General features: G+C 43.0%; 1 protein-coding gene across 1 annotated transcript; it reads left to right on the plus strand.

The window, feature by feature from the left end:
• The first annotated feature begins 2377 nt into the window (after nucleotides 1-2377).
• stk17al (serine/threonine kinase 17a like) lies at nucleotides 2378-13436 on the plus strand. The gene is made up of 7 exons (XM_034089081.2): nucleotides 2378-2691; nucleotides 5937-6149; nucleotides 9372-9516; nucleotides 10243-10369; nucleotides 10476-10524; nucleotides 10829-11008; nucleotides 11713-13436. The coding sequence occupies exons 1-7, from the start codon at nucleotides 2579-2581 to the stop codon at nucleotides 12008-12010; spliced, it is 1125 nt and encodes a 374-aa protein (XP_033944972.1). The 5' UTR covers nucleotides 2378-2578; the 3' UTR covers nucleotides 12011-13436.
• Nucleotides 13437-13660: the final 224 nt, after the last annotated feature.

Genomic DNA, 13660 nt, shown 5'->3' on the forward strand with positions numbered 1-13660 from the left:
TTTGGTGTCAGTTTGGTGTGTAAGAGGCTTTATATGAACTGGATACTGGACCCCAAGATGTCCTAGGTTTAACTTCCTCGGGATGTTCATCACAGATTTTTGAATTGCTTTTCTTGGCTCTAGGAAACATTTTCAAACATGCAGGCATTACAAAATGCAGGCATTAAAAAATGTAAATAAAAAGGGTCCTAATTGACCTTGTTCACATGCTCCAATGTTTCCTGTTAGCAGTTTTATAGATATTTCTTTAAAATGCTGGCGTATCGAGTCACAGGGGGAATATTCAACACCATGAGTGCCCAATCCACTAGTCAAAATTGTAAACAAGTCCAAGTGTAAAGCACACCCTCACCCTCCCCGAAGGTTAACACTAGCCCTGTTAGCACTGTTGCAACTGTTTGCACTGTATCGCTGTTAGCAGCTCCGCTAGCTGCTGGCTGCTGGCTTAGCCATCATGATGTTGACAGCCATGAGGGGAATCCATCAATCATAGATATTCTTTGAGTTTTGTAAAGAGAACATTTCAATCATAGGTCGACTGCTCTTCTCTGTTTTAAAGAAGAGTCCTGGGGTTTCAGGCTGTCATTCAAACAAAATGAGACATTTCAGGACCTCTAATCAACTCAATTATTCATATAAAGCAATTAAATTAATTGTTAGTTGTAGCTCCAAAGGGCAATCAGGCAGTACAGATACTGCTACAAAGTACAGCAATGTTATTATGGGAGGCTCACACTGTGTCACATGCTCTCATTAACACAAGGCTTAATCTCAGGCAGAAAACCACATCTTCCAGCAGAGGTGCCTTTATCGTCTGGAATTGACTATCAGCTGGGGAAATATGCCTTGTGAGTCAGTGTGCTGCTCTGTTTGCTTTGGGTCATTCAAGGCCTCGGTCTTTCAAACAGCTTCAAAGTTTCAAAGTTTTAGCATCAGCACTCTCTGAAACTCAGGTGACACATTTCCCATGGAGTCAGGCCATTGCCCATTCTGCTGCTGGCCCTAAATACCATACACTTTTCTTCAATGACTTTAAATAACAACAACAGAATGATCATCTTTCCTACACTGGATGTCCCCTTCAAAGCCTTCCACGTTTCTTCCGCCTTGCCACGCATGCTGAGGAGCTGTGGGATGTTTTGAATTCTTCTTTGATGACATGTAGGTTCAATGAGCAGAGAAACAACTCTCTCACAGATAAGAAAACAAACAGGCTCTGCAGAAAGCCTCAAGGTCACCTTCACATTCATGGCTGAGAACAAGTGTGAGAAAAAAGTCCTGTAGCACAGCCAAGCCCACATACAACAGACAACTATACAAAACATGCCTGCAATGTTTCTGAGCGCATGATTGTTCATGAGTTTTTGTTTGAGTGATGTATTTTGTTTGGTCTTTTTAGGAGTACATTTGTGGGCTGTGGAAAACATTGGGTTATAAAAAGGAGGGTTTAAAAGGTACAGTGAATGTTAAGTTAAGTTAAGTTAAGTAACAATGTTGGTGTCTCTTTGATTAAACAAACACTTTTGAACTCATTGCTTTCCCTATTCAGTTTAAGATTAGCTGGACTTTAGGACACACACATCTAAACTGATACATGAAACTATTATACTGCTGTACATTATAAGAAGATAAAGTGTGCAGTAGTTGACTACTAAACTATCATGTTTAATAATTAATATAATTTCCAGTGTTGTAAAGTAACTAAGTATATTTACTCAAGTATACTGTACTTAAGAAACAGGTTTAAAGGATTTGTAATGTTCTTCAGTGTTTTTTTCAATTGTTGAGGTTTACTGTACTTTTACTCCACTACATTCATGTAATACCTTTAGTTACTTGGCAGATTTGGATGAATGATTTGACATATATTTAACACTTAAATAAGAATGTAGTTACACCTTTCACAAGCTATCCTAAAGCATCCAAAGTAATTTAAACTAGCTGCCCCTTGACAAGCTTTGATAACTTTAAAATCAATCAATGTAAGGGGCCAACTTTAAGTATATTCTGAAGCTAATACATTTGTACTTTTACCTGAGTAACATTTTAAATGCAGGACTTTAACTTGTAACAGAGTATTCCTACACTCTGATAGTTCTACTTTTACTCAATTGCTGAACTGAGTACTTCTTCCACCTTTGATCATATTATTAGTCTTTATGCGAACTATTCAACTGAAACTAATGATAAAGGTCTTTGTTTATGTTTGTGTACCTGCACCGATAAGCTCCAGCCACATGAACGCACCACTTGCCAGCTGACTTGCACCTCCTCTCCGGCGCATTCATTGGCTCTTCGCTGCAGAGCGTCATAGCAGGGGGCGGGCCCTGAGCAGGAGTTTATTGTTAGGAATGTGTAGTAGCACTCAAAGTAATTTACCACACCGACTGTGCTGCACACTCCCGCAGGGCATCCTCCTCTTTTTTGGAGCGCGCGCACTGGATTATCTCCCGGTGGTTTGACACAGCTGCTGCTGGCTCTGATCGGCACTTTTATTATGCGAGTTTTCACTTGAGAAAATACTTTGTTGAGTGTTATTTCGCCGGCAGAAGATTGCTTCAGTTCACGCGCGACGTCAATGCTAGAATCAGCGAAGATGAGCAAAAACGGAATGTTGACAAAAATCCACACGAGGATAAGATCTGACCCATTCACAGCCAATTATGACCTGGTCGGCAAAGAACTGGGCAGGTGAGTTTCTTCGTTGATTTCCAGCATGCATTTGTGGAAATAATTGAATATGTGTACTGACTTTGCTCATGTGCTGGCAGAATGGAGTTTGCGACAATATATTGAGTTTGTGTCATTCTTGTTATTAGATGTGCCCATGCAATGGTAAGCGTGTTAATTGGACATTTCCATTCCTCATTCTTTCCCGGAGAAAGGCTCAGATGGCACTGTGGCACGCGCAATGGTAATGCGTCTTTGTGCGAGTAAAGGAATAGTTTCAAGAGATTCAAAGGTTTGTTGTCATATGCACATAGGCTACAGTTTAGAAATGACAATACTATTCTTCTGACCGTAGCTCTTCCAACAATGCAATATAGTTGTATACAATTTAAATAAAATAAAAAGTAATTCATTATGTGTAGATGCTCAGAAAGTTTTGTAAGACAAATGGAGACTCCACACATCGTTCTTATATGTCTGCCATAAGTGGTGAACATATCTTACTCTGAGTATCAAAACTTCATATAGGCTGTGTTATAGTATCTCTCTGCACACTTATGTGGTCTAGTACTGTATATCCCGTGTACTGTATGAGGTGGTCAAAATGTAAACTTCTAAATGCCTTGAGCTGAATTTCAGTTTGGAATCCCTTTTTTTAATGTATCACATACAGAGGTGACAAAGTGACAAATCATTCAACAATTAAAGAACAGCAAACACAAAGTTGTCCTTACAAATATTGGATTCATTTTATATGCATTTGTTGTCTAAATCAGAACTCATGTGCTTCTTTCATGTCACATACTTGTTTTTTTTATCAGGCATCAGAAACTTTTTTCCAACCTTCCTCAGCCAAGTGCATTTTATGGGTCACACTCACTGATTTGCACATTCCAGAAGTAGCCTATTTAAGCGGGGATTCCCCAGTGAGCCAGACAATAATGACTTTCCTCAAAAAGCATTCAGAATTAACACAAGGATCTGCAGTTGAGCCCCCGGGTTTCACTTAACCTCGACAGCTGTTTGATTGCACTCTGTGCTAAATCTGCATCTGTCTCCATAACTCTAATGTTCCCTGCAAGGTGGTTTGCTCCTCTGCAGAGTGATGGGACAGCCTAAATAAAAGAGTCAGTTGGTAGCAGCCAGTTTTCCTTGTCGGACATCCTGGGACAGCAGCCAGGTCCTGTGGGGGGTGAGAGGGGCGCTATACGCCCCTCTCCCTCTTCTCACCCTCATACCTCAACCGATCATCCTGTTTCCCTCTTCTTCCCAGGATTCCAACTTAACAACATCCTGAGAACAGGCCTCATAATCGCATTAAGTGCAGGAATGTATTCTTGCAGATCAGCTATGTAGTCCGTACATTATGGGGGGAAGTTGACCATATTAGAAGCAGGAGGTGCGTACATTTAGCAATTAGACTCGTTGCCCTTATTTTTACATCCTGAGTCCCCTGCAGAACTGTGCACAACACATGCCATCAGAAAGAGGAACTCATGTTGTGTCTGTGAAAAAGGCAAATGAGAGCTGTCATTTCTCATCGCACTTCAGACATGAGTCAGTTTCCCGCTGGGGGAGACAAAACGCAGACTCCACAGGAAACCGAAACTCGATCAAATTATCACCATCTCCAGTACTGGGGTAGCTTTGTGTGTCACGATTGATAACGGACAGGTTTCAGACAGATTTTATGAGACAAACCTGCAAATGAGCAATTTGATCTGCATAGACGTCATGGTGGATCCAGATAGGATGTTTTCAGTCAGTTTTTCACGGCTAAAAAAATACAACATAAAAGCTCTGTGATGTTGGTGTCATGGCAGAGTTTGAACATGGCGACTGGAAGATGGCCATGTTTGGTAACCTCTGACCTGTTGTCATCCTTTAAAAAGGCCTCCCGTTGCTCTTTTACGTGGCCAGCGTTCATTCCTTTTCACACCATATGTAGTTCCCACCCCCAGCGAGCTGCTCTGAACTTGGCTAATTAAGGATGAAAAGGCTCTGACGTGCTTTGCCTTTTCACTCTGAACAATGAGTCGTCACCAGTCTGCGAGACTAGGGGGGAGAAGCAGAAGGAACAGGCCTCGCTGTAGCCAAAACAGAACCGGTCTCTGGCCAGAACAGTTGCTGTTTTTGGTCCCGGCACAGTGGGCTTGGGGCAACGCTGTGTGGGAAAATAACAGGCACCACGCTGACTGGACTTTTCTGACTTCATTTACATTCTGCCCAGCTCAGTCATCTTTTCCAAACCCATCGCAGCGGATCTCTATTGTGCAGCGGATCTCTATTGTGCAGCTGATTAAATCATTGAGATGTTAGTCGGACATAGACGCAGAAGCTACAGGCTCCGTTTTAGCATGCTCCGACTGTAGCAGTCAGTGACCCCCCGCCTCTCTGGTGGGTGGTCCTGCTGTATCAGCCGACTGGTCAGCTTTTGTACGATTGTCAAGGGGGACGCAGGCTCTGTCCGAGTGTCTGGGCGGAGGTGTCAACGCGATCCCATTTGTCCCTGCTGCTGTCAGCTGTGAAGAAAGGGAAGTGGACAAGCCTCATTATCAGCCTGGGAGGCACGGCTGGTGATTGTGACAAGAGAGGCAATTCTGCACACATCGGACATCCTCCCCACACCCACTGCTGACCCCTTAACGCCTCCTAGGAATCCATCAATGTATATGCTGCGAAATGAATGGTACAGTAGTCATGAGGTCTTTACTCTCGTGTTTTACCAGGAACATCCAGCAACCGAGCCGTTGCATGTCTTTGTTTTTGCTTTACCTGACCCTTATCATGTCCCTGCCCACTATTTAGCAGCCCTTGCCAAAACTGTCAACCTTATCTGCCCCCTGTTAGAATCCCCTGAAGGCTAGAGGAAAAGGAGGAGAACGGGGGAAATCTCTAAAGAAGGTTTTATTACACCGCCTCCTGTATTTTCAAATGATGCAGATTAACCTTCTTATCTCTAAACTGTTCTTTAAACTCGCCTACAGTGCTGCACTCGTGGCCTGCTGGCGGGCTGTTCCACATGGCTTGCACTGTAATCTAGCTTTTACCTCATAGCACTTTAACTGTCATGAGTTTGTGCAGTAATTTTAGTCCTTCCATTCGCTGCATTTGCCTACATTTAATCTGTTGGTCGCATTGGCTACTTGGATGCAGAACAGAACCAGCGCAAAACCAAATATATTTGAAAGCCAATAATGTGGTTGTGATTATTCTGTCTCCTCACTAATCACTTTCTGCTCTCTCCCCTACTTTTTGTGTCCCAGGGGAAAGTTTGCGGTGGTAAAAAAGTGCATCGAGAAGGCAACGGGGAGGCAGTGCGCTGCCAAGTTCCTGCGAAAGCGACGGAAGGGCCAGGACTGCCGCATGGACATCTTGAACGAGATCGCGGTGCTGGAGTCAGCCAAGGCTAACCCCTACGTGGTGGCGCTGTATGAGGTCTACGAAACCAACAACGAAATCATTCTCGTTCTGGAGTGGTAAGAAAATGCAGTACACATTACAGAAACGGCACAAAGGTCACGGAAAATAAATAAGACCTCACATTTTAGCAGTTTTGTCTGACACTCTTTTCCTTTTCCACCACCACTGATCTGAGAAAAAGTGATTTAAATGGCCTTTTAAACTTTCCTCACTTGTCGGTGTTTGAGCCATGCCAGGAAAACTGCGGATACAATGAATAGGCCTTTGGCGAAGAAAATCCATTAATCAAAACTTCCCAAATGGGCTCGTAGAAAACTCCCTCGCATATATATTCAGTTTTACTTACAGTAATAAGCAACAAACAAGTTTTAAGGTTGAAAAAACCCCACAACAACTCATTCACTCACGTCAAGCGACATCCTGTATTGCGCATGACGAGAATGCTTTGTTGTTTTCTTGTGAATTCTCAGCTTGTATCTATACGTCTCATCTGTGAAAAAATACTTCCTGGCTTGAGTTATGTGCCGGTTGCTGAGAGCACAGCTGCATGTCACTCACCTCAACAAAAAAAAAAGTCCACGTGTGAAATTCATAGCAGTATTGCAGCAAAAACCCAGCCTTAAATGGAAATACTCTGTCTGTGGTTAGCTGCTTGTCTCGTCATAGCCCCGACACCTCGGCTTCTTGTTATGGGAAATGGCTGTCAGGAACCGTAACTTTAAATACCTATGTGGCACTGTGTGAAAAAACAATAATGAGCGAGTGAGTTACACTCGACTGTGAGAACTTATTGCGCTCTATACTCATCATGCAGGTGAGGTACAGCTGAGAGGAGCTGCTGGTTCAACGACCCACTAAGGCCATCCCAGCCGCCTGGCTCTGGTCTGTTGTGGTTAGGCGTTAAATGACATGGTGCATATCCACTAAGTGTTCTCCAATGACAACCTCTATTAGGATCTGGAAAGGACACTTGGCATCTTAATTACCTCGCTCGCCTCATTACAGGGAGATAACACGGGGCAATTATGCTTGAACCATGTTCCTCTGACCCTGTTCCTGAACTGCCTGCTGCTCTGGCAGGAAGCCCCCCCTCCCTCCTCCCCAGTCCACAGTAGTCCCAGACATGGAATGCCTTTACAGAACAAAAGTCTCTCTGTAGGGGGGGGGGAGTTTGACCTCTGACTGAAGTGTGAAAAGGGAAGTAGCACCACAGTTCACCCCTGCATGCCTGCAGAGAAAACATAGCAGGGGGTCAGTCCACAGTGGTCCACAGTTCCTCTCGGCTTCCAACTGGTGCTGCGCGGGGAGATCGAGTGGCCTGTACATGCACAATATTTTAGCACTTAAAAAGCTTCGTTTTTAAAATGTCAGCTCATGCTTTCAAAGCCTCAAAGCTGCACTCCGAGTGAGACCGTTATCCACCGAAAAAGCTGCATCTTCAAACTGTCTGACCTCAGCCTAGGTTTTGAGAATCGTGACCCATTTTCCATTTCCTGTGGTTTTAAATGTAAGCAGCAAGCTGGGCTCCCAGTAGAACCACACACCTCCACACTGGTAAGAAGTGTCGTGCGCACACACTTTTTGTATCCACAACCACATCCCTTATGTCAGAGAAATGGAGGCAAAATATTTTTATTGTAATCATCTTTGAAATCTCCAGCATATGTCATTACCATAGCAACCCCCAGCATAATGACTTTTAAAGATGGTTAACTTAAAAGACAAAGAAGCATTACTTTTGGGTGCAGAGTAGCTATGCTTGCCAGATAATCGCTCTGACTATAATCGAGGACGAATGGTCATCTCCTGGTTAAATGTACTCTTTAAAAAAAGTTATGAATCCATAACAACTCTTGTTTAAGTGAACTGCCAGAAGGTGTGCACTGTTATTAGTTTAAGACAGTCTTTATCAAGATTTAACATCCTCTTAGGCGCTCTGCTGACAGCTTAATGTAGCTGCTGGAACACTTTGTCAGGTCAAGTATGTAATTGTTCAACAGACAGATTCCAGTTCATTTTCACAATGAGACATGAGGTTTTTCAAGAAAGTAAAAATTGTCCGTCAAACCCTACTCCCCTGTCTTTCATTTCCTCTTTCTCGAGAACACTAGACATGCTTTCATTTAATACACACGTGCAGATTAATGTAAACAGACTAAGTGCAGTTTCATTCCAAGTCTCCACATGCTCTCATGTTCAACAAGCGGGGTATGTGGCACGTCAAGTCTTCGATGCTGGTGGCAAAAAAAGACCAATAACGGATATCCTCAAAAATCCCCTAAAACATGGGTGCTATTTTCACAGCTGAGGATAGTAAAGAGATCAGGGATGGAAAGCTAACAGGAGATTGGGGGCGGCACTGGTTATGTAACAGTTCTGCTCAGGGCCCGGTCACAAAGTCTACCTCTGAAAATAAAATGCATACCTGCCATTTAAATCCCCTGCACATGGCTTTAATTATTTTGGATAAGATGCTTCAGGCATTGATCTGACTGAGGGAGCGTCCATCGTAAATCAACCATGTCTCAACTTTATTTAACGTTGTTACAAAACTGAACACGTCCAGACCAGAATCTGACTCTTCCATATTGAGATGTCGAATAATAAATTCCTAAAAAAGTTTAATCTTTTAACTGTGTGTTGTTTTGACCCAATAAGCAACAAGCTGAGGCCCGTATCCAGATACTTACCTGACACTACCTTCCTGCAGCCTTCTCTGGATAATTTATGTAAGATGTGTAGGCTTTGCTGATATCCGTAGTGTTTGCCTCTTTTCCCCCTGTGTTGCTTCAGTAAGTGAACCTGCAGGCTGTATAAGGCCTTATCTGACTGTGCTGTAAGCTTATACGACCATCCTTATCTCCAGTGATAGTCCTGGGAACGAGAAAGTACATGCAGAGACGGGAACCTGAAATGATATTGATTAATGTTGGACTCATGCTGTCTGTAGATGTGGATAGACTTTGGTCTTCCAAGCCAAAGTACACTAATGAGGACGAGGGTGTTTCGTAAGTTTTTCGCAAAGAAATGAAAAATGACTTTGGGTTTGTTTACTAAAATTCCACTAATGGGACATGTTGGAATTTGCTATTATCCCCTTGTGTGATTTAAAGTGAAAGGAAGGGTGTATTTGTGCATTTTAAGGCTTAATTTATTATGACAAGTTGAAGTGAATAATACAAAAATGAAATATAATCCAAACTAAACTCCACACAGTTCTTTTTCATTTTATCGTTGTTTTGTTTTACTCAGTGTTCCTTCCTGTGCTTGCCTTCCAGCGCTGCCGGTGGGGAAATCTTTGACCAATGTGTTGCCGATAACGACGACGCCTTCACGGAGAACGATGTGATCCGGCTGGCCAAGCAGATCCTGAATGGAGTGGCCTTCCTGCATCGGAACAATGTGGTGCATCTGGATCTGAAGGTGAGCATACTGAAAGATTGTATATCTAAATAGGACAGTGTATTCCCTCGAGGGAGATATCATTTCTATTATGCAACCGCAGCTCAGTCAGGGAGTCACGACCCTGTTCCCACGAGGAGTCACACGCTACAGGATTGACTATCATGTTGTCTTTAACGGCCCCTGGGGTAACATGGCAGTCATCATTGAGGTTATCTTTCTACCTACACATCTGATAGATTAACCAAGTATCAATTTCTTATAACACATGCTATTCAACTCATTTTAAGGTGAATAGCCTGGTCTGACCCAGAATTAAAGTTACAATCTCAAAGATATCGGTTTTCTTTACGTTGGCGGCCCCTTTGACAATAAGTGGTAATTGCAAGTAAAAAAAAAAATCTATATTCCCATAGATGGTAACACAATGGTGTTACCTCATTGCTGTTACCTCACTTGGCAATAAGAGTGGGACCTTTTTAAAATAAATACAAATCTTCCTTCTTTCATCCTTTCTTTCTGTGTGTACTTTCACCAATGCCAGTGGTTGGCATGTATATCCTACGTGTTTTTGATTGGCTTATGATCCCACCGATGTAGCTGCATACTTACTGATGTGCCAGACCCCAAATCCTACTGGAACCAGTAACTGTTTTGACTGATTGACCCTGCCATAGCATTAATGACCTCAGACGTCAGACCTCAGGCTTCTTTAATAACCGTTATGTCTCTGTCTACCCTCTGCAGCCCCAGAACATCTTGCTGACCTGTGCCAGACCTCTGGGGGACATTCGCATCGTGGACTTTGGCTTGTCCAGATGCATGGACAAAATCACAGAAGTCCGGGAGATCCTGGGCACGCCCGAGTATGTTGGTGAGTTCTGCTTTAATCCCCTTTAAATACCCAGAATCACCTGTGTCTTCTCCAAGTGAGGGCGATTTATCATGACTAATTGGGGCCATGTGTTTTGTTTGTGCAGCACCAGAGATCCTGAACTATGAACCCATTAGCACTGCGACAGACATGTGGTAAGTGTGCCACGGTAGTTAATTTAAACATTTAAGTGCAGATGTCAGTCTGTTTTGCTTCTGAGGATAAAGACATATTCAGGACGGCGATCATCATCTACATGACATGCAAAAGACAAGTCTAGACCTTAGACCACATACTTTGCTACATACTTACAGTTCATTCATTATTTACCGCAGCACAGTGGAAGACAGCCAAACATGTTTTTTTTGTTAAAGTCTGTCGCAAAACAGATTATGTAACTATCCAAGATGACAAATTGCCTAATAACCTCCTTTCTTTTTCTTCCTCCCTCTCTGCTAGGAGTATCGGGGTCCTGACCTATGTCATGCTGACGGGCGAGTCTCCTTTTTTGGGTGAACAAAAGCAGGAGACATTCCTCAACATCTCCCAAGTCAACGTCGATTACTCGCAGGACACGTTTGATGGGATCTCGTCCCAAGCGGTTGACTTCATCAAGTCCTTGTTAGTTAAAAACCCAAGGTGAGTTGACTTCAAAGCTGTTCTGAGAATGGCTAAACCACAAGAAGTTTCCATCAGCATCACTTTGAGCTTATTAACACACCAGGTTCACAGCAGCACGGAAGTGCGTCCGCATGCGTCTAAATGAGTGTATGTGGTAACAAGATTTGTGTCACTTTGGCGATAAGTGACACGAATCTTGTTTCCACATTTGCAAAACTGACATCATTTAAAGAGCTCGGATCTTTGTGTTTTGACATGACAAAAACCGCAAATGCATCATCTTTGTGTGTCCCGTTAAAGATGGACAGTTTAATTTCAAGTGAAGCTATGTTACTTTATTTCCGCTGAACTGAACTCTAATTTTAATTCTGATTGAGAGCTCAAACACTGAGCCTGTACTTAATCGCCACAATATGTTGATGAGAAGTAGCAGCAGCCTCTGTCTCACATCCAGAACCATAATCTCCAGTCTGTATCGTTCAACTCCAGCGGATTACTGGTAGCATTGGAAAAAGCGAGAGATTCTTCAGTGTTTGAGTAATCGGTGAGAGATGGATGGAAAACATCTTGAGTGCAAAAAGTGATTTTCTTTGTGGTTTTCCGAAACCAAATGTTGCAAAAAAAATATGGCCGACATCGGAAGCTCCAGGGGGATCCGTTGATTATGTAAACTACCCGGGGATTTCCACTCATCCGCAGTGTTTTTGTGTCTGTGTGTGCAGGAAGAGAGCCACGGCAGAAGAATGCCTCACCCACCCCTGGCTGAACTCGCTCCCCCTTCCCCACTCCCACCCCCACCCGCACATCAGCACCAGGCCGGCCTCCTCCCTGGACGAGCCGGAGACGAGCCAATCAGAGTCGGAGCCCGAGAGCCCGAATCCCTCTCCCGAGCTGGACTTGATCGGGTCGTACCTCGTGTGCCCGGGTCAGGGTGGGCTCAAGGCGGGCCGTAACGCCTTCTCCTTCAACGATCCCCCCTTTCTAACGCGGCCTGAGATAAAGCACGAGCTGATCTGCTGAGCGTCGGTTTGCAGGTGGAGAGAGACTTGAGGGAATTGAAACTCCGCGGGGCAGACGCTGAACGCCAGTGAGCCTGCAGCTTCTTGGTCCTGATCTGACGGGGGCCATGCTATATGGATGCTGTATGCCTGCTTGTACTGCTGTGAGCTGGGTTGTGTGTGTAGTTTAATACCTCTGCATGTGTTTTGAGTAATACACGCTTCCCCGTGCTGATTTATGATTGTACGGAAGGAATGTGAGAGGAATAAGGATGCAGGAGCAAGGAGTGGGAAAAGACACGAGGATTTTGTGTCAAGACTGCACTGCTGCCTTTTTAAAGTGACAGCTTATCACTGTGGCTATTTCACCCTGCACACACTGGCTTCTCTTTTTACCCAATTAGCCTTTTGAACTGGGCGTCCAAGGACAGGCATCTTTGGGAAGTGACTTCACTCACTGTGTGCTCTCGTCAAAACAAGTTATGCTTCAGCTGACCCAGACTGTGATGAGTTTTGTTGAAGGAGGTAAAGGGTTTTGACAGATGGTTGTACTTAACAAAGGAATTAAAGGACACCAACGATGAAGCCAGACTGTTCCACTGTTGTATGTGTTTATTTATGTGTGTTCGTTGTTCCACTCCACCCCCTTGAGCACAAAAAGCCACATCAATGCCTGAGTTTAGGATGGAAATAGAAGCATCTTTTTTTTTTTTTAAAGGACAATCTGAAGCACTTTTTATTTTGTTATTAGAGTTCAATGTTATATTAAGCAACCAAAGGCTATTCAAGCACAGCCACCTGTCGCAATGTACTGTATATGTTCACCATTTTCCAACACCCACTGGTTTTGTCACATTATGTTTATTCACAAAGTGCCACTTTTGTTCAACCTCACTTCTGTGTTAACATTACAGTTTTACTTTTATTTGGTTTGGTTGGCTATTGCCCAAGTTGCACAAGTTCTTTTTTGTACTTAACTGCGAGGTAGACACACGATTTCAGGCTCTTAATATATTGTTCGGACATCAGTCTCAGAAAGAGGGAATGGCAGGGGTAGAAACAGATAAGATAATTTTGTAATGATAATTATAATTGATGAACAATGACATGGTCAACTGAAGATTTATATAAATAAGTGACATTTGCCTTCAGATGCTCGGGAGTATAGAAATTGGGGAAGTATTTCTCCAAAAAGTACTGAAATGTATATTGTGAGTTAATATTAAGTTTAATCTGTAAAATAATTACGGTTTTCTTTTTTACCAGTGTTTGAATGTTAACATCATATTGTCTTATTTACCATGTCAACTTTTACTTATTGTTTCTGCTCATGAATTTCAGGCAGGTTTGCACTTGTCCTTGTGGACGCTATGTCAAAAATGAATACATGTTGATGGCATGCATTGCAAAATGTAACCAAGAAAAATACAGGTGCATTTTGTATCAAACTCCTGCTTGTGTGTGATTGTTTTTCCTAGCATTGCTATCTTACATTTGGCCGCAGCATTACTTTAATTTAATTAAGGGTGTGGAATGTCAACTACTACAGTACAAAAATATTCCAGATTTTGGCATGTTAATTTAACAGACTCCAGGTTAGTTTTTATTGACATATAAATAGCTTGCATGTAAAATAAGAAAAATTCCAAATGACCAATTGAATGTTTAACCA

This window comes from Pseudochaenichthys georgianus, chromosome 8 (assembly GCF_902827115.2).
Source record: "Pseudochaenichthys georgianus chromosome 8, fPseGeo1.2, whole genome shotgun sequence".
Lineage (NCBI taxonomy): Eukaryota > Metazoa > Chordata > Actinopteri > Perciformes > Channichthyidae > Pseudochaenichthys > Pseudochaenichthys georgianus.

Bases quoted from the DNA above. Each gene is read 5' to 3' on its own strand.
- stk17al (XM_034089081.2), top strand. From the start codon at position 2,579: ATGCTAGAATCAGCGAAGATGAGCAAAAACGGAATGTTGACAAAAATC. The intron at 9,517-10,242 runs GTGAGCATACTG...TACCCTCTGCAG, and splicing joins TGGTGCATCTGGATCTGAAG to CCCCAGAACATCTTGCTGAC. The intron at 10,370-10,475 runs GTGAGTTCTGCT...TTGTTTGTGCAG, and splicing joins GGGCACGCCCGAGTATGTTG to CACCAGAGATCCTGAACTAT.